Below are 21406 nucleotides of genomic sequence, written 5' to 3'. Positions count from 1 at the left end.
CAATGGTGTGGGAAAATGTATCTTCTCTGACATTACTTTCATGTTTACCTCACAGTGCAAGTCATATTCATGACAACTTTTAAAATAAGTTTGCTGAGCAAACCTTTTGCTGATATATATAGGACACCTTACTCCTCAGGCTGCGCTTAACTGCTCAGCATTCTTACAGAAAAACCTGAATAAGGCTTTTCACAGCTCCTTTTCACCTCTTTTCTCGAAGTGTTCAAGCTTCTGGGAACACACTTAATCACTTTTCACCTTGACTTTTAAGCCACAGGAGAAGTGGAGAGTAGAGACTACTTAGGTAGCTACTGAAAAAAGCAAAGAATATCCATACATATATTTTTTAAAGCCACTTAAGCCCTTAGGAATCCATTTACACCAAAAAGAGTGCTGAATCTTTGTCAGTAAACCTGGTTAGTCTTCTGTGGCATAGCAATTTAAACACTTATCCTTGCTTCAGAGTCATGGAAGTCATCAGCTGACACTCATTCTAGCACAGTATGTTCCTCTGGTGACCATTTTTAAGAGTGAAACATATCTTCATTTTAGAAGATGTTAGTTATAAATTATTTAGAGATCACAAATGCAGTAGATGTGCACACAGGTACATAGCAAAGGTGCAGTAAAACAGACCTAGAGTACATTTTACAGACTAAGAAAGCTAACAGATAAACTTCTGGAGAAAAGGTTTTCCTTTCTGGCAAATCAGCTCCTTCCTGAGGTCTGGTGGAAAGAGACAGACCTCTCAGTGAGGTGTTGCATATCTTATTTCTGTGACATACTTAGACAATAACATATTCCTGCAATACAGATAATGGAGTAAAATACAAAATTCTATGAATTAAAGAATCACATAATTGCTTGGGTTGGGAGAGACCTTTAAAGATCATCTAGTCCAACTCCACCTGACGTGGGCAGGAACACCTTCCACTAGATCAGGTTGCTCAAAGCCCCATCCAACCTGATTGAACACATCCAGGGATGGGGCATCCACCACTTGTCTAGGCAATTTATTCCAGTGTTTCACCACACTCACTGTAAAAAATTTCTTCCATCTAATCTAAACCTATCTTCTCTGAGTTCAAAACCATTGCCCCTTGTCCTCTCACTACAGGCCTTGGTAAAAAAATCTGTCTCCGTCTTTCTTATCTGCCCCCTTTAAGTATTGAAAGGATGCAGTAAGATCTCCCCAGAGCCTTTTCTTCTGTAGGCTGAACAATCCCAACTCTCTCAGCCTTTCTTCGTAGCAGAGGTGTTTCATCCCTCTGACCATTTTCATGGCTCCCCTCTGGACTCATTCCAAGAGGTCTGTGTCTTTCTTATACCAGGGACTCCAGAGTTGGACACTACTCCAGGTGGGGTCTGGACTACTGAGCAGAGTAGAGGGGGAGAATCACCTCCCTCCATCTGCTGGCCACCCTTCTCTTGATGGAGCCCAGGATGCGACTGGCTTTCTTGGGCTGCATGTGTATACTGTTACCTCATACACAAAGAAATGAAGATATGTTAGTGTTTTCCTTTAGGCTAAAAAATTCTGACCTGTTCAAAAAAATTATTATTATTTTTTTTAATTTGTGGCCATAAACTAGAACCTACCAGTGATAAATAATAAAATTTCATCAATTTCTTTTTGTTTTACTCCCCTTCCCATTATAAATGAATGAACTACCTTCACACTTACAGGATAAAAGTCAATGTGTCAGTCTGGAAGTTCAAACCAATCTATTTTTGATTAATATAGACAGAACCTACATGAAGTAAATTATTCTTTATTATACATTGGTTAAAAGCTGCTGGCATTAATGGGCTGGTTTTTTTTTCTTACACTTCCAACATTTAAGAAGACTATTTTTTCATATATTTTACTCTTGCCCCATGGAACTGTTTAAACACATGGAAATAGTAAGGGCTAAGATAAAACCTTAAAAATAATGAAGAACACTTGAACAGGGCGACCCTTTGGTCTAAAAATGGTGATCAAAAAGCATGTATGTGAATTTATGAGGATGTGAAATGGAAGATGAGTGATGTGTTTAGATGGTTCATAAACAGTCAAATCTAAGCTAATACATAAACAAATGTCTGTAGCAAGGTACAGTAGCAATGATGAGAAAACAGCACAAAAGAAAAGCATTTTATTAACTAGGAAAAAACACAGAACTGACAAGTTGATTACCAAACTCAAGCAACTGTTTGACATAATTTGATAGTCTTCCTTTTTCCATTGTTTCATTCCTTCTGCGTTCACAGAAAAGAAACTATTTTCCTCTCTATAGCTACAAAGCACAGCTACAAACTGACCGATGGATGTTCCCATTCAAAACTTTTCTGTGACTTGTCGATGAACCACAACCTCTTTCTTTCGTCTCCTGAATTTTCTTCCTGCTCCAAATGCTAACCCTATAAATGTCAGGTTAGATAGAGCAAAAGGTGCAATCCCAGTTATATGGAAGTTCATAGGTGTATTCTGATTTGTTTCAGTAGGGCTTGGGTTTCATCCACACAATCTAACAGGATTCTTTCCTCATGACACCTTTTCATTAATGTTATACCCTCTGTTACACAAGTATCTCCCAATTTCCTAAAACACAATTGGAAAGAAATACCAGGTTGGAATGTCATAAACAATTAATCTCTATATCATCTAGAAGACAGTTCAGCTCAATCCTTTCTATGTTCTGCAGGGTTGTGTGAAAGTCCAGGCTTTCACTATCTGGCTGTCTTTTATGACCAAGGGGGAAGGTGCAAAATACCCAGCAAAGCTTTTTTAAGTGACAGTTTGTTGGCTGGAAGGACACTTTGATCATACAGTCTTACAGACCTCCATAATAGCTAGTGATAATAGCAACAGTCCTCGTGACTGGAGACAGCAATACATTCAGAGAATCTGAGTTAACAGTAATGCTCATGACCACTGAATATGATAAGCATAATGGGAGAAAAGCACTGTGCTGCTTTGCTTATGCAGTTGTGCTGATGTGCTTCAATTAGAGCACATCTCTACTATTCCAGATGAACGCACTTCTTCAGACCAATGTCTTTAAGTAGTGCTGTGCTGTGCAGTTTTCCTTTGTGGTTAAACATACATTAGTCAATATGTAAACACCTCTAAACTCATTGTAACAGGTTAACCAAATCAGACTCCTATAGAAATCTTTAAAGACTAAAGATTGGAGCACCACTACATCTCCATTCACCAGTCAACACAAGCAAATAACACTTACAAAAGTTAAGCATACTGACAGTGCAAATGAAAAACGTAGGCAGGAAAAGTAGTGCTGGATTTCCATTCTCGAAAGCACACTGGGCCCAATCCTAACAAAACAGTTACAAAAGTAAGCAAAAGAAAGCAATTGCATTTTAAGTAAATGGGGCTAGAAATATAAATATGTTTTAGAGGGAGTCAATTGCTTTTTTTCCTCTCGCATATACTGCAAATATTACTTCCTTCTCTAAGAGTATTGGCATTAGTTTGGGTTAAACAAAAGTGATGAAGCAAAGGAATGGAAAGGAGGAAGAGAAAAATCATAATCAGATTGGAGATGGCACATGAGTATTTTACTGGTTTTAGAGAAGGAATTACCTTTGCCTTGATAACTAATTTTGTATTCAGTAAAACAAGACTACTTCCCAAAATCTTTCACCCACAGAAACAACATGTAGAGGTGGGGGAAATAAGGCAAAACAGAGAATGAAAGTATGGAAAAGTGACAAACAAAAGGAAGTATGTAGCGTATAGAAAAAACAGCCTTTCCCACCAGCAAAATGAGAAGGCAGTCACAGAATACTGGTATTTTACTTCACTGAGATTTTCAGATTTTTAGGACACTTACAGCCTAAGTTTATATAGCTTACAGATAGTGGCTAAGCCACTATCCACCATATTTGAGAAGTCGTGGCTGTCCAGTGAAGTTCCCACTGACTGGAAAAGGGGAAACAAAACCCCAATTTTTAAAAAGTGAAGTAAAAAAGACCATGGCAACTACAGGCCATTCAGTCTCACCTCTGTGCCTGGCAAGATCCTGGAAGATATGCTAGGGCACATGGAAAGGAGGTGTTGATGACAGCTAACATGGCTTCATTAAGGGCAAACTGTGCCTGACAAGTTTGATGCCCTTCTATGATGGGGTTACAGTGTTGGTGGATAAGGGAAGAGCAACTAATGTCATCTATCTGGACTTGTGCAAAGCTTTTGACACTGTCTTGCATGACATCCTTGTCTCTAAATTGATGAGACATGGAATTGATGGATGGAGCACTCAGTGGATATAGAATTGGCTGGATGGTCGCACTCAAAGAGTTGCAGACAACAGCTTGATGTCCAAGTGGAGAGCAGTGATGAGTGGTGTTCCTCAGGGGCCAGTATTGGGACCAGTGCTGTTTAACATCTTTATTGGCGACATGGACAGTGGGATTGAGTGCACCCTCAGCAAGTTTGCTGATGACACCAAGCTGAGTCATGCAGTTGACATGCTAGAGGGAAAGGATACCATTCAGAGGGACCTTGACAGACTTGAGAGAGGGGCCCCTGTGAACCTTGTAAAGTTCAAAAAGGTCACATGCAAGGTCCTGCACATGGGTTGAGGCAATCCCAAGCACAAATACAGGCTGGGTGATGAGTGGATTGAGAGCAGCCCTGCAGAGAAGGACTCGAGCATATTAATGGATGGAAAACTGACTATAAGCCAGCAATGTGCACTTGCAGCCCAGAAAGATAACAATAACCTGGGCCACATCAAGAGAAGCCAGGGCCATGCAGGTCGACAGAGGTGATTCTCCCCCTCTACTCCACTCTTGTGAGACCCCCACCTGGAGTACTGCACCCAGCTCTGGGGCCCCCAACATAAAGACACGAACCTGCTTGAACGGGTCCAGAGGAGGGCCATGAAGACGATCAGGGGGCTGGAGAGCACCTCCCCTATAAGGACAGGCTGAGACAGTTGGGGTTGTTCAGCCTAGAGAAGAGAAGGCTGCATGGAGACATTACAGTGGCCTTCCAGTACTTAAACAGGGCCTACAGAAAAAATAGGGAGGGACTCTTTCTCAGGGAGTGTAGTGATAGGACCAAGGGGTAATGGTTTTAAACTGAAAGTGGGTAGATCTAGATTAGGAAGAAATTCTTTATTGTGAGGGTGGTGAGACACTGAAACAGGTTGTCCAGAGAAGCTGTGGCTGCCCCCTTCTTTAAAGTGTTCAAGGCCAGGCTGGATGGGGCTTTGCACAACCTTATCTAGTGGAAGGTGTTCCTGCCCATGGCAAGGGGGTTGAAACTAGATGTTCTTTAAGGTCGCATCAAACCCAAACCACTCAATGATTCTATAATTCTATAGTTCTATATTTTGACTCACAATTATGTTGTGTCTGTTTTTGAAGCAGAACTCCCTCCTCCACTGAAGGAAACGTTCTGCCCTGAGCAGTAATCACTGCTGGAAAACCTTCCTTTCATCTCCACTCACCTTCTGGGACTCCCTTCCCATTCAGGGTTGGCACATGAGGCAGTACCACTGCTCCCTGCTGCTGACACATTTCATGGACCTAAAGGTTGATCCAGACCAACTGTGATGGCAGGCTAACTTCCTAGGCAGAAGTTGGTCTGTGGCATCAGCAGGGTTGATACCAGAGGTCAGCCTCCAGCTGAAGGGCAGAGTCAGACGCCCACACTAGGACCTGTCCTGTTGCTGCAGCTGAAACTGAGAAATCAGAACTTAAGAGTGTGTCTGATTTCACCTGGCCCAGAGGGGCAATTTACAGGCAGAGATTGGGCAGAGTGATAAATAAGCAGCCTGCTTTCTACCAGCTATATTCCCTTCCTGAAAGAGCCTTTATTTGTATGTCTCCGAGTAGTTATTCAAACCTCAGAAAGATTACTGAAGCAGTTCCTTGGTAGGAAACGTTTATAATGGCTTGGGTCAGCAAAGATACCTCAGCCAAGAAATGAATTTGACCCACGTCCTGCATAGTAATGATGAACGCTCTAATAAATGCAAAATGATAATTTTCCTATTGCACGACTATTAAATATCTATTACATGATGGCAATTACACAGATTATACTTCAGCTATGAGAGAAGTTAAGTAATTTTGAATTTTAGTTTCCGTTGAATTAATACCTACCCATGTCATTGAAATAACATATAATACAACCTAACCACATGGTTTATTTTGTCAAACTGTGCCCTATGGTGCTGACTCTTTCTAGGGATTGGTGAGGGCATGACAAAATGTTCATTAAAAATTACCACATGTAAAGCTGTCTCCCATGTCAAATATGGGCAAATGGAGTGGAAAAGGAATTTGGTTTGTAACAATACAAGAGTGGGACTGATTGGATAAGACTCTTCACTCACATCAGCCGATTAAGTACAGGGAAGAATCTTCTGTTTGAGCAAAGATAACAATTCAGCTAAAGGCCAGTAAGGGAAAAAGAACAATGTAGTCTTACTGCAAAGTTATAATAATAGCAGTGTGCAGCAGACTGACCAGTGGACATTGGTAAGTTCTTTGAAACACACAGATAACTTTGGTTTAAATTTATAAAACACAAAAACCCTATGAAATTCTTAATATCTTATGAAAGCATTACTACAAGTTACAATTGAATAGCATTTTTCCTATGAAAATTGCAACAGAATGTTACTGGAGTGCTGTAATTAAAGTTAATAACTTGCACTAATTCTAGTAGTTTCTAATTTCTAGTTCTAATTTCACTAGTCTTTGTTACTGATGTGAATATCTGTTCTTACACTAATGCCTGGTAAACACATTTCTGTAACAGAAAAAATCCTAACTAATTTTCTCTCTTTTCAAAACAATGTAAATGCTGTTATATTCAGAAAATTAAAAAAAAAAAAACAAAAACAAAACAAAACCAAAAAAAAAATATCTGAGGAATAAGAATAAAATGCAGTATGTCCAGTATGTATATTAAGGAATTAGGAACACAATGATGGAAGGATCTACTCCAATTGTTAAATACCATCTTTGACATTTCAGAAAACCCTGGAATAACTTGTTACCCAGAACATCTATTCCACAGGAGAGACCATGTATTCTTGAGAGACCATTTTCTGATACCATATATCAACTGTTAAATCTACCCTAAAAACCACAAAAAGACACAATTATGGGACATTCTGCTCCCTGATATGCAGTATTATATTGTGTCCCTGCAACAGGGTGAAATTCATAATGATCCCAGGATGAGCAGTATGCCTTGTACCATGGAGCATTTCAATAATGGCACTGATACTAGAAATAATGTTGAAAACATAGCCTGTGAATTTGAGAACATGTTTAGAATGCTCTTTGTTCACTGGACTGATAGACACGTTAAAACTGGTTCCAGTTTGCACTCAACCCCCCTGAAGGCTGAAGTCAATAATGTCTAACATCAGGTCCAGATAGATACAGTAAAAGAACATGTTCAATGCTATGTTAATTGTTAGACTAACTTCAATTACATTGAAAAAATCTTTTGATTTAATCAATACAATCTGAAGTCTCCCTGTTAAAGATTATTATATAAAATATCCATTACAGGCCTTTAAATTTGATCAATGTAATGAACCAGAGCAGATTAATCAGATATAAAAGCTATTGATTTTACCGTAATAAATCCCACAGCTGTCATTGAATTAACCAATAAGAGCCAGGATTCATACAAACAAAAGTAAATTTCAGTAAACTTCAGTAAAACAAGGAAGCAGAAGTTACTCCTTAGGATCAAGATTACACAAAAACCTTTAAACAGTTAAAAAACATTCACTGAAGCATGTGCAGGCATGTGTTGAAGAACATGACTGAACAGAAACAATTTGCTGTGTCACAACTTAATGTAGAGCTCAAAAGTGAGAGATTGCCTTATGAAGTCCATTAAATATGAAAAGTGCGTTTAAACAATAGACAGGAGCCCGCACCTACCATGTCAAAGGACCAGTGCCTTTAGAGAACGATTGTGGCTCACTTTTCACATCCTATTAAGCTCTTCACCTCGAACAATACCAATCAAAACACCAATTAACAGCAATGAGATGTGATTGGAGTTCTGCTAAGCCCACCAACTGGTTTCACAAGGACATGCAGTAGACCAAGAAAAAACTATTTTCAGTCACTGCTACACTTGGTCAGAAACAAATATATGATACCTATCTGAAATCGGCTGCAGATCCCATTACTGATTTTACAAGCAGTAAGTTCCCAACAGAAATTCCTGTCGTTTTCAGGTAGGATTAATGGATGCTCTTCCTCCAGAAAGATTTCCCATCTTTAGCTTGTTTTCCTCCAAGACTTGCTGATATGACAGCCTTCTCCATGAATTTCTCTTTTCTGCTACATATTTCAGAAAGGAGTATAGAGAAATAAGAAAAAAGACTTTGACTTGATTGGCTAGTATTTGCTAAAAAAATTAAAGATGTGTCCTCTCCATTGTATAATTTATTTTGCTTTCTTTCTGTGGGTTTCATGAACTTTAAAATGTATCAATAAACACATCCAGCAGGTAGGAGTACTGCTGTTATAAATCAATAAAAAAAGGAATTATGACAATCTCGAAACAAATCAGCTACCCCATTCACTGAACTGTAAGATTACAATTAAAAAAAAAAAAAGGAAAAAAAAAGAAAGAAGGCTGTGTAAATGTATTTTTTTAAATTCTTTTAAAAGGAAAGGAAATACTTGTCACTTTCTTGATTAAAGCCTTTAAGCAAAAACTGGACTGTCTTACTGTTACTTACTATTATGCTAAAAGTCATGGTGTACTGCCAGTGGCTTTACTAAGTTACCATCAGCCACGTAATTAACAGTAATTTGAAGTGAGATCTTCAGTCTGAATTCAAATCACTTAACTTCAAATCATCAATGTTATAGAAATTAAATGTGTTTACTCATTGGCACATTTCCCAGATATTTCATGCCCTGAACTTGTTTTGCACATTACAAACAAGTTTATAGAAACTGAAAACAAAAAGAGAAAGACTGATTTCCTCTTCTCTTTCATCTCTGTTTCAGAGGATGATCACCATACCAAAATAGCAACAATGGTTTAGCAATCTCATAAGTTAAAACCAGGAGATCTCAGGCAAATTTTGCATTCTACAACAGCCTTTCTGCATTACCCCCTGTTGGTAAGGAGCCTACTGTTCTCTAAATGGATTCAGTAGGAAAAGGACAGATGTTCACTACTAACAACAGACAGTTGAGATTTCCACAGACACGAGCCATATCTTCTCCTATCCATGTCCTCTCAAATCCATCCTTCTCCCTCCTCAGAATTCATTCAGTTCACCTTCTAATTGACTTCAAGCCAGCATCATCTCTATGGATCTGCTCCCACTGTGAAACGTCCTTGAGGACTCAGAGAAACCCACAAACTACAGCGAATCAATTCCTCTATGAAAATCCATAACAAGCCCCTTGCAGGCAGCAGAAATCCCAATTGACATCAGTAGTCTACAGGTCAAGCCCTGCATTTTGTTTCCAGTGCTAGCTCACATCAGTCCCCTACAGCCAGCCACACTGCACCACCTCCCTGACAGTCTCCACAGCATGGCTCACAGATAAGCTTGTGAGGTTTCATGCAGTCATGCAGCTTCCCAGCTTGTGCAAAAATATGCACCTCACTGTTTGGAGAGGAGAACATACTGCAGCATTAAGGGAGGGGTTCCCTCCTCCATCCTGTCTTTATCAGCCCTCAGGGTTTCGCTTTAGTGATTTTAAGATGACTGCTAGCTCTGCAAGTGAAAATAAAAAGAAACACTGAAAGTATTTTCTAAAAGCTTCTTGTCGTTGAGGGATATGTTCTGTAGTCTACCTTCCCTCTGTTGCATTTTTTTCTATATTCTGTCCCTTACAGACTAAAGGTAAGAAAGGCCTCACTTGGAAAGTTCATGCCAAACTTGAACCTTTCAAACAGTCTGCAAAGCCCACAGATAGATTTTACATTGTAGGAGCAGTCTCGAACAAACAGGAGAATACTGTCCTCTTAGCCCTTCTGTATATTATGTTTCATCTGATGCTAAAGATTTTGATACGAACATAAACTGTTCCACCTGTTCGTTTCAGTATGACTCTGATACACCCACTACTTCCTCTCTGCCAACACTTCTGGTGAGTGTGCCCACATTTATACTGAAATGAGAAGATAAAAATAAAAAACCCCTCATGAGTCTCCAAAATGTTCTGAAACCAGCAGTTGCAGTTGTTCTCAGTAAGGTCTTATCTCAGATCCTTTTATAGATTGTCTTTGCTTGTAAATTGTAACAGAAAATGATTACTCATTCTGGTTGGAAATTCCCTTGTATCCCACTGCTAGCCAATAAAGTACAACTAAGTTTAAAATGAAAAAGCAAGTTCTAGCAATAACTTTCTCTAAGTCAATTTTGGCTATTTCACTAAATATATGCTTCAAAAAATGCAAATGATGACTGTTGCTCCCACTAAATACAGAATAAATACAGTAAATAAATATAGTAAATAAGCTGTCTCCACAGAGCTCATAAGATATATCAATTATTTCTATACAGAAATATTGTTTTTTAAAAAGCTAGAAATAAAAGTAATGGTCTTTTACATTTTAGAAATAGCAGTTATTTTCTTAAGTTTTCCTGTGGCCCATTAATTCGCTTGTTGAAGACAGCACAAATCTCAAAAAAGGTCTTCAATATGGCAACCTTACATATTAAACTCATAATGTGAATCCACACATGACGTTAACCTCCCATACATTTACAGACATGTCCTTATGTCTACACATGAGCAGAACACCTAACAACAACCTTTGCTGAAGGAAATGTGTTACGACAGAATGCAGAGGGGCTGAGACTTCAGTCTATCCTGGGAAGGAAATGAGGACTGGTGAGAGATTTAAATCCCATTCCGTCTGAAACACAAGCACCTAACACCTAACACAAACTAGGGCACCTTCTAACACCAAAGTAGCAGAAGCCAGACCCATTGCCTGATGAATCAGTTATTTTCTTTCAAAACACGTTCCATGCTTAAACATCACCAGGTATGACAGCACTGACTTAATCACCTGGCCTTGTTATGTCCCAAACGTCCGAAATACAGCAGTGTTCACCCTTTTTCTCACTTTCTAACTCAGTCTCTTAATTCTTTGATGCAAACTGGAACAGGCTAGTAGTCTTCTCTTAGTCTCTGAAAATCCAGTACTTGGCTGATGTAGCAAATACACAAATTCTTTCCCTCATGTGGTGGGCTGACCCTGGCCAGCAGCCAAGCACCCACATAGTTGCTCTCTCACTCCCTGATCTCTCCTTGGTGGGTCAGGGGAGAGAACAGGAAGCACAAAAGCAAGAAAACTCATGAATCAAGATAAAGACAGCTTCCTAGGTGAATGAAAGGGGGGGGGTGGGGGGTGGGGAAGGCTCACCACCACCCACCTCATCTCTCAGCCACAGCCACCCTGGAAGACAACCCCCCCTACTTCTTCTTCCACTATCACAGTTTTATTTCTTGCTGAGCATGATGCTATATGGTATGGCATTTCTCTCCAGTCAATTCAGGTCACTGCCCTGGCTGTGTCCCTTCCCAGCTTTTTGCCCACTACACCTTACTGGTGGGGGAAGAGTGGGACATGGAGAAGGCTTTGAGGCTGTGCAAGTAGTGTTCAGCAACAGCCAAAACACTGGTGTGTAACCAACAGTTTCACCCACAAAGCCAAAACACAGTACCTGTATATGTCACAGGGCTGTCATGAAGAAAGTTAACTCCATCCCAGCCAGACCCAGTACACCTCAGAAAGAGGAATGAACAGGAGCTTTTCTCCTGCACAATGGAGAAATACTGTAAACCCTGGACTCTTTGTGTAAAACTGCTTCCCCACAAGCTGTGCTTAGGCGAAGGTAGCCATTAGCCTTGGCATTTGGTAACTTCAGACATAAAATGCCCAAATGCTACTCAGTGTTTCTGACTTGAAGCACTTAAGTCTTTCTCCATATACAAACAAGAACCCAGTGATTTCAAACAAATCCATTAAAGGAGTCTTGAAGAAACTCATGTGCACTGAAAAGCGAGGCTACAGAAGATACTAAGCCAAACAGTTCCTTCCTATACTGACACCACTGTGAGGATTGTCCCAATATATTATTTCACTGAAAGACTGGACTGTTTATTCATTTTCACAAACAACCCAATGACTTGAATTGGAATATAAGGTAACTGAAGTACCTTGTGGCACTATCTTTCATCTAACGTGGTCATCTGTGCAGAAAGAAAAGCCATACTTTGTTCTTGATCTAGCTCTGCTAATGCAGTGTGTCAGCTAGGAGTGTAATATAGAAGAATTACAAAAGGAAAAATCACAGGCATGTTTATCTATTTCTATCTTCTCTCTTTTGGTTTGGTTTGGGCTTTCTGTTATGTTTCTGTGCCCCCTGCCAACCCCCCTATAACAAAGATGAAAAGAGGAAAAAGAGGCTTAGTCTTTTAAATTTCTTTTACAAACTATTTTTTATTATTTTTTTCCAGGTGAAGGGATCAATTTGGAAAAAATATTTAGAACTAGTAGATGTATCATATGGTAACATGGTATCCTAACAACTCTCCACTTTTACTGAAAAGTTCAGATGCAAAGGCATTTTCAGCCAGACGGTAGTGATCAAAAAGCTGGGAAGGGACACAGCAGGACAGCTGACCTGAAGTGACCAAAGGGAAATGCCATACCATACAGCATATAAAGATATAGCATTGTTTGCTTATTTCCATGTTAACTCAGTAATTAACTAAGCCTTTGAAGAAATCTGTTACTGGCTGGATACTCAATACAACTGCTCCTCATCACAAAAGGTAAGTAAGATCAAAGCTAAATGCACATTTCTTCAAAAACTCCTGGTAGATATTATAATCAAAACAAAAAATAGCAGAACTGTTATTATTATAAGTTCTACCTTAGAAACATCAGTTTTAAAAAAGTAAGGAAACCTGTCAGAACTTCCTCATGTGCACACATATCATACAAAATCAACAGATAGCTCACCTCACGTATCAAGAAAAAGAGAGAAACTACTCTCCATCTGCCCAATACTATCTGTCCAACATGACTCCTCTCTATGGACTCCAGCCCTCTCTACTTTGATCCTCAAAGACAGACTATAAAAACTGTTTCTGGTTTGCTTCTCAGCTGCAGAGCTACAATTTTTGTTACAAGGGTACAATACGGTCAAAAGAGTTAATTAATTTCACACATTTTTATAGTTTTCAGAAACACAGAAATTAACAGTTTTTATGCAAGGTAAGATGAAATAAAACTAAATTGAAAGCATTAATAATAGAGTAGCAAAATAGTTTTCAAAATAAATATAAATCTGCAAATACAATAAACCATACACTATTTCTTCCCTGCTTCCCTGTTAACAGTCACAGAATCACAGAATCGTCTAGGTTGGAAAAGACCTTCAAGATCATCCAGTCCAACCATTAACCTAACACTGACAGTTTCCAACTACACCATATCCCTCAGCGCTATGTCAACCCGACTCTTAAACACCTCCAGGGATGGGGACTCCACCACCTCCCTGGGCAGCCCATTCCAACGCCTAACAACCCATTCTGTAAAGAAGTAACTCTTAATATCTACTCTAAACCTTCCCTGGCGCAACTTGAGGACATCACCTCTTGTTCTATCGTTTATCACTTGGTTAAAGAGACTGATCCCCAGCTCTCTGCAACCTCCTTTCAGGTAGTTGTAGGGGGTGATGAGGTCTCCCCTCAGCCTCCTCTTCTCCAGACTAAACAACCCCAGTTCCCTCAGCCGCTCCTCATAAGACATGTGCTCCAGACCCTTCACCAGCTTCGGTGCCCTTCTTTAGACACCCTTGAGTAATTGAATGTCCTTTTTGTAGTGAGGGGCTGGAAACTGGACACAGTAATCGAGGTGCAGCTTCACCAGTGCCGAGTACAGGTAAGTACAGGTAAGATCACTTCCCTGTCCCTGCTGGCCAGCTATTTCTGATACAAGCCAGGATACCATTGGCCTTCATGGCCACCTGGGCACACTGCTGGCTCATGTTCAGCCGGCTGTCAATCAACACCCTCAGGTCCCTCTCTGACTGGCAGCTCTCCAGCCACTCCTCCCCAAGCCTGTAGAGCTGCTGGGGGTTGTTGTGGCCCAAGTGCAGCACCCGGCATTTGGCCTTATTGAAACTCCTGCAGTTGGCCTTAGCCCATCGCTCCAGCCTGTCCAGATCTCTCTGCAGAGCCTCCCTACCCTTGAGCAGATCAACACTCCCACCCAACTTGGTGTCGTCTGCAAACTTACTGAGGGTGCACTGAATCCCCTCGTCTAGATCATCAATAAAGACGTTAAACAGGAGTGGCCCCAAAACCGAGACCTGGGGGACACCACTCATGACTGGCCGCCAATCGGATTTAACTCCACTAACCACAACTCTTTGGGCCCGGTCATCCAGTCAATTCTTTACCCAGCAAAGGGTATGCCCATCCAAGCCACGAGCAGCCAGTTTCGCCAGCAGAATGCTGTGGGAAACAGTGTCAAAGGCCTTCCTAAAGTCCATGTAGACAACATCCACAGCCTTTCCCTCATCCAATAAGCAGGTCGCTCTGTCATAGGAGATCAGGTCTGTCAAGCAGGACCTGCCTTTCATAAACCCATGCTGACTAGGCCTGATCATCTGGTTGTCCTGCATGTGTTATATGATGCTACTCAGGATGAGCTGCTCCATCAGCTTCCTGGGCACCAAAGTCAAGCTGACAGGCCTGTAATTTCCCAGATCATCCTTCTGACCCTTCTTATATATGGATGTCACACTGGCCGATCTCTAATCTGTCAGGACCTCCCCGGTCAGCCAGGACTGCTGGTAAATGATGGAGAGTGGCTTGGCGAGCGCCCCAGCCAGCTCCTTCAGCACCCTCGGGTGTATCCCATCCAGTCCAATAGACTTGTTTATGTCTATGTGATGCAGTGGGTCACTGACTATCTCCTCCTGGATTGTGGGGGGGGTCGTTCTTGCAGTGTGTGTCTTCTGGCTGAGGAGGCTGGATTCCCTCTGTACAACTAGTCTTGGTATTGAAGACTGAGGCAAAGAAGGCATTAAGGACCTCAGCTTTTTTCTCATCATCACTCGTTGCCATGTTTCCTCCTGCATCTAACAGGGGATGGAGGCTCTCCCTCCCTGGTCCTTCTTTTGCTGTCGACATACTTATAGAAACATTTCTTGTTATCCTTAACTGCTGAAGCCAGATTAATTTCTAGCTGGGCTTTAGACCTCCTGATTTTTGCCCTGCATAGCCTCACAGCATCTTTGTCATCATTGTGAGTTCCTAGCCCCTTCTACCAAAGGCCAAAAACTCTCCTTTTCTCCCTGAGTTGCAGCCAAAGCTCCCTGTTTAGCCAGGGTGGTCTTCTCTGGCACCAGCTTCTCTTACAGCACCTGGGGACCACCTGCTCCTGAGCCATTAAGACTTCCTTCTTAAAGAGTGCCCAGCCTTCCTGGACCCTTATACCCTTCAGGACCATCTCCCAAGGGATTCTGTCAAAGCACTTGACTAAACAAGGCAAAGTCAGCCCTTTGGAAGTCCAGGATGGCAGTTCTGCTTCCCCCTCTCCTGGCCTCTCTAAGAATAGGGAACTCTATTATTTCATGATCACTGTGCCCTAGTCAGCTTCCAACCACCACACCATCCATCAGTCCTTCTCTGTTCACAAAGAGGAGATACAGCAGGGCACCTTCTCTGGTCGGTTCACTCACCAGCTGTGTCAGGAAGTTATCTGCCACACATTCCAGGAACCTCTGGGACTGGTCCCACTCTGCTGTGTTGTATTCCAGCAGATGTCTGGGAAGTTAAAGTCTCCCACAAGAACAAGGGCAAGCGATCGTGAGATTTCTCCTAAGTGCCTACAGACTATTTCATCCACTCCTCTGTTCTGGTTGGGTGGCCTATAGCAGACTCCCTCTACGACAACTGCTCTGCTGGCCTTCCCCCTGATTCTAACACAAAGACACTCCACCCTGTCTTCACTACACTTGTACTCAAAGCAATCATAACAGTCCCTAACATACAGCGCCACCCCACCACCTCTCCTTCCTTATCTATCCCTCCTAAAGAGCTTGTAGCCATCAACTGGTGCACTCTAGTCATGGGAGACATCCCACCACATTTCAGTGATAGCCTGTACATCATAATTTTCCTGTTTTGATCATGGTTTCAAGCTCCTCCTGTTTGTTACCCATGCTGTGTGCATTGGTATACATGCACTTCAGATGGGCTGTCATTAGCATTAGGTACGGTGCTGTTGCTCATCGTAGATAAACTAAGCAGGAAAACTTGAAAATGGGCAATTTCATTACTATTTTTCTTGTGACCTATTCTGTTGCTCTCCTGTAGGCGAAACCTGACATTCAACCTTAGAAGAGTAAGTTTTACAAGTCTTAAGTATATACATTGCCAATAAACAGGAACAAAGCAGTTGCCACAGCAAAAGAGACAAACCCTCACCCCCAATCAAAAACTCACAGAATTTTATTATCAAAAGATAAACAAAAATAAGAATAATGTTTCTCTCCCTACAATCACAGTCAGGCTTTTCATGGTCTACTTTGCAGAAGGGACCAGGCAATGAAAGGTATAAAAAGTAAAGAGTTTAGTGCACATTCACAGTTTTCCCATTGTCTTCTCCACTACTTCAACTCTTTGCCCCATTGAAAAAGTTCTCCTTTTTCTCAAAAAGTGACATTTCTCTTGACAGATCTTGATAAATCTTCCTTCACAATAAAATACGAGATCCTGTGCAAAGGAAACAAAAGCTTATCCTGAGAAACTTTGAACCAGATGAGAAGAAACCCTCATGAGGTACATGGGCCCTGCAACCCTGGTAATTAGCTGCTAGGCTGAAAGACCAACCCCAGAGTGTCTCCACTCCAGGAATGGAAGCATCACTTCCTGCTCTCCTATTAGGACAGGATCCCGGGATCCAAAGAATGATTTCACACAATAGATTAAGTTCTGAAAATCCAAACTAACTGGCATCCCACTTGTTTGTATAACATATAAAACAAAGCCAGCTTTACTGATATGTTACACAAGGGTGCAAGGGTACTGTAATATAGAACTCCTATTTTAACATCCACATATACGAGAAACGCAGTTGTACTCCACTGAAAAGTAGGGAAATGTGTGAATTTTTTTCCTAATATTTTGAATATTTACATGACATGATGCAAAAGACATGGTGATTTTATATTAAGTACATTATTGTATTTTTAGCTTAATGGCCATTTTTTAAATCTTGTTTTCTTGCAATTCTTATTTATTCATCCATGTACTTAAAAATGTCTCTTCTTAAGAAATATATTTTAGTGGTAAAGAAAAAAGTAAAGTCTGTTTTCAGTAAGAAAAGAAACAGATGTGTTTACAATACAGATTACTCCCAGCAATTTTTTCTTTATTAGTACAGGGATGCTGGAGAACTACTTGATTTCTGCATGTCTGAGTTTCTCATTTTCTCTGTAAGTCCCACAGCAAAGGACTCTGGAGCCATGGTGAAGTTGTGTAAAAGGTCACTACATTCAAACAACAGCTGTTTGCTTTCATTTATAAAGGAAAAAAGACTCTGCACTGAAAAGTGACCATAAACAGGCACAGCATAGTCTTTACACACACAAACCAGAGATTTCAGTGGCAATTCTGCCATGTTTAATGCAGGATCAACTCTAATACTGCTCTTTCACAGGCAGTATCAAGAAGAAAGAAGCTGAGCACAGGCAAATCCCACAGAATGTCCACACGATTGTTCCATATCCAAAAGATGGGAAGGAATCTTATGTGAAGCAATTTCAGCGCTATTGCTGCTGAGTGACTAATAGTTTATGGAATGGCTCCAATACGAAAGAAAAGCCAAGAAAACATTCTCACACATGAAGATGAGCATGAGAACTTTGTTTATGGAGTTGAGAAAGGAAACACAAGAAAAAGCTTCTCAGAAAACTTCCGTATTGTAAAAGATTGTATTGCTTGGCAGGGTGTGTGTGGGGGTGGTACTCTCTCTCTTCAGCAGACACCTTCAGATATTCACCAACAGAAGCAGAACAGCTGTGCAAGGCTCTGGGAGTTAACTCTGGCCTCCTAATGTGCCAATGACATGCTTAGTCTCAGGAGCCCTCTCTACTCCCTCCGGGGAACTGCAAGGCAGTATCCATTGAAGAAAGCATCTGCTAATCCTACTTTCATGTTTGGTTGACTGCCACAATGGACCATCAGAAGTAAAAAATCTGGACTCTAATCCCAGCAGGCTCAGTTCCTGTTTGCATACTGTTGAATGTATATTCCATTAGAGCTCTGCTACTGAGTACAGACCCCATACACACACTGTCCACACTTCAAAGAGTATCACCTCACTTGGAAAATATTATTAAAAGTAATTTTAATTAAAGAGCTCATCATTCAATCTCAGGCCTATTAATAAATCAAAGTTTTTGAAATTTGTTGTTACATTCAATTTAAAAAAAAAAAGTTTGGTCATTTGTTCACTATAAGTATTTAATAATTAACCTTCCTGGTAGTGGCATTAGAGAGCAAATAAATTCTTTTAATTAGTTAAGCTCTTGATTTATAGATTCTAGTTCCATCTGGAACTGTTACATAATGATTACCTCTATTTTGTCAATAATACGTGCACAATTACATTTAAAAGTTCCATAAAACAGCATTTAGAAACACTTTGTGAAAAAATCATGCAACTGCCCCCAAATCACTTTCCAAATCCAATATTCTAACTTGAAGTACAAACTTGTTGATCAAGAAGTACAAAAGCAAAATAAAGAAAATAAATGGTCACATGAAGCCACTTGATCTAGATCTACTGAAGTAAAAAATCTGAATCCAACAGCCATTTAAGATATGCTACTGATTAAAAAAATAGTTATCACGTTGAACTTAGTATTTACATAATCTGTTTTAAAAACTTTGAATTTCTCTGATATTTTAGAGGAGTGGCTATCACTCACAGAAGTTTAATAAGGCTTCAAATCTGCAAAAAAGTAATTTCTTTTTCCAACACCACATTACCTTTTTAATGACCAAAATGGACAGGAAAAAAATAAAAGTTTTTCACAGTGATCTCAGAATGCAGTCATTATTCTACTATCTGATCAAGAGCAACTCCCAAATACCATGTGCTGCTCAAAAAGTTTCTTCTATTAAAAGAGAAGGAAAAATAGGGGAGAGAATTTCAGTGCTGTATGTGACTGCAGCAAAACTGCCCTGTTATTATGTAAAACAGTACACAGGAATGCAGAATTTGGCTTCATTAGAACAGAAGTCTAAGAAAGTTAATGTTCTGTCTTTATAAACTGCGTATGCCTTATGCTTTAAAGACTGATGAAGGAAAAACGTAATTTGCCTGAACAATTTGGCAGTGTCATACACACAAAAGAAGAATAGAGACAATACTTTCCAAACCATCAGCCTGCACCTTTGAGCATTAAACATCTCTATTAGTACTTAATATGTCAGGTTGGAACTATGAATTTTATTCATGATTTAGTTACCAAATTATTTAGCCCATAATACATTACATTTACATATTTTTAATAAGATTTTAGGCATATTAAATCAAAGAACTCCTGATATCAATTTAAGTTTACCTGGGAATTTATTTGTTCTTCAAAAAAAAAAAAAAGACTTCATAATTCTAACTTTTTAGGATAGACATCTTCTCTTTTTAGGCAGTTTTCAGGCCTGTGGCAGAGTGTTTTATATTTTTAGATTATGAAGATGTGTAGTTGCAATATAATACATAAAAGTTTCAAATAAAAGCCTCATTTCAACCAGCTGAATGATATGGATATGGTATAGCCCTGTGATATACCACATCTACAGGTGTATCTGTGGTACAGAAAAAACAGCATGGATGCCTAAGTCTTCCAAAACAGCTTAATGGAATAAGCTGTTTAATAAGCTTTTAGCTTATTAAAACATAAAATTGCACCTTTTATTCATCTCTATAAGAATATGCTTTCAAGTTGAGGACAGTTCTTCAGTATACCCTCCTGGTATCATGTCTTTGGAATAGTATAACAAAAATCTCACTGTGTTTAAGTTGTTATGAATGTGGGAGGGTTTCAAGATAGAAAAAACAACCTAAGAATAAGAGAATTCTTGACTAATTCTCTTAAAGTCTAATTTAAAACAGCTCTACCTACCTTCACGCTATTATTTAATTAAAAATGTGCATACTCAAATAAAATGTAAAGCCAGAACGCTTTGGAATTATCAAGACAAGAAACTGGAAACAGAAGAAGTGAATGCTTACTTGTATGGATGTTAAGGGGAGTTTGGGGATGTTAAAAATATTGATATGGGACAGTGATTGCAAATGCTACATTCCCATGTGTCTGCTCTGAACTTTTGTTGCCTTTAATGAAAATCAGCAAGCTACATTCAAGCACAAAGTTACAAATATCTGAGAATGCTCAAAGTCTACGAAAGAAAGGTTGCAGATGCAAGTAATTTCCTTGCATAACCTAAGAGTCTACAAAAACTGTTTCTTGCAGTTCAGCTTCCCTCATCATACTTTCATCAATAAATCGAACTTCATCTCCCTCTTATGGCTTAAGAGGCTAAAAGACATAGCATAAGCCTTGCATTTCATCAGCCTTGCACATCTGCTTAGGCACCCTATGAAGGGGATTAGATGCTCTGCACAGGTCTTACCGTGTGTTTTAACATGGAGGTTTTACGGGAAGATTTCCTGGTTTTGCTCCACATCTAACAGCAATCTTCACATATTTTATCCTTTCTGTTTTAGAGTGCCACAGGCCTCCACTAGGGTACATCTCTATTAACATGGTCACAAAGATTTAAAACTTGCAAGCAGAGAGCTTGCAAAACCATCAAATATGTCAAAATAAATACACAAAAAATAGTTCAGATTCATAAAACAAGGAGTGTTTTATAGGACTTCCTTTTAGGTAGTGTCTCTTCAGAGGCTCATAAATCATCAATTTACATTGAATTTGAAATAAACATAAACACAATAGATAGAATACAGTATTATGAAGATTTTCCTTAAAAGTGAGTACATAAGTTGCACACATTGTTTCAAATGGCAGCAGACTTAGCTGTCCATCAGTTTCAAACTCAAGTTAGGAGTTCTAACTTGCTTAACTTTCACAAGTCTTACTGCTCAAAATGGTCTTTTCCAGCCTAGACGATTCTGTGATTCTGTGACTGATTTGATAATCAGGTTATGGAGCTTTAAATTTTACTTTATTTTTCAAGTTACTTTATTTATTTCTAGAAAATAATTTTTAGCTCAGGCACATTTTCATTTAAGAACAGTTTTTGCTTATTAATTTCTCATACTACCATTTGACATGTGAACCTAACAGAACATAGAGATGTAATTCAACCTCTAAAAAGATGATAC

At 39.7% G+C, this 21406-nt stretch overlaps 1 protein-coding gene across 6 annotated transcripts in view; it reads right to left on the bottom strand.

The window, feature by feature from the left end:
- Window positions 1–21406, bottom strand: part of ST8SIA4 (ST8 alpha-N-acetyl-neuraminide alpha-2,8-sialyltransferase 4) — an 83618-nt gene that overhangs the window by 24876 nt on the left and 37336 nt on the right. The window contains exon 5 of one of the 6 annotated variants that reach the window (XM_074811860.1): window positions 2123–2584. The exons of 3 other annotated variants lie outside the window; for them this stretch is intronic. In XM_074811860.1, the coding sequence (XP_074667961.1) occupies window positions 2458–2584 (127 nt within the window). In that variant the 3' untranslated portion in view covers window positions 2123–2457. Of the gene's footprint in view, window positions 1–2122; window positions 2585–7920; window positions 8332–21406 lie in introns of those variants that run through there. 2 more of the 6 variants (XM_074811861.1, XM_074811862.1) reach the window with 2 other exon arrangements.

This window comes from Strix aluco, chromosome Z (genome assembly GCF_031877795.1).
Source record: "Strix aluco isolate bStrAlu1 chromosome Z, bStrAlu1.hap1, whole genome shotgun sequence".
Classification (NCBI taxonomy): domain Eukaryota; kingdom Metazoa; phylum Chordata; class Aves; order Strigiformes; family Strigidae; genus Strix; species Strix aluco.
Note: the sequence above shows the minus strand (reverse complement) of the source record. Positions and strands in the feature narration are given on the sequence as shown.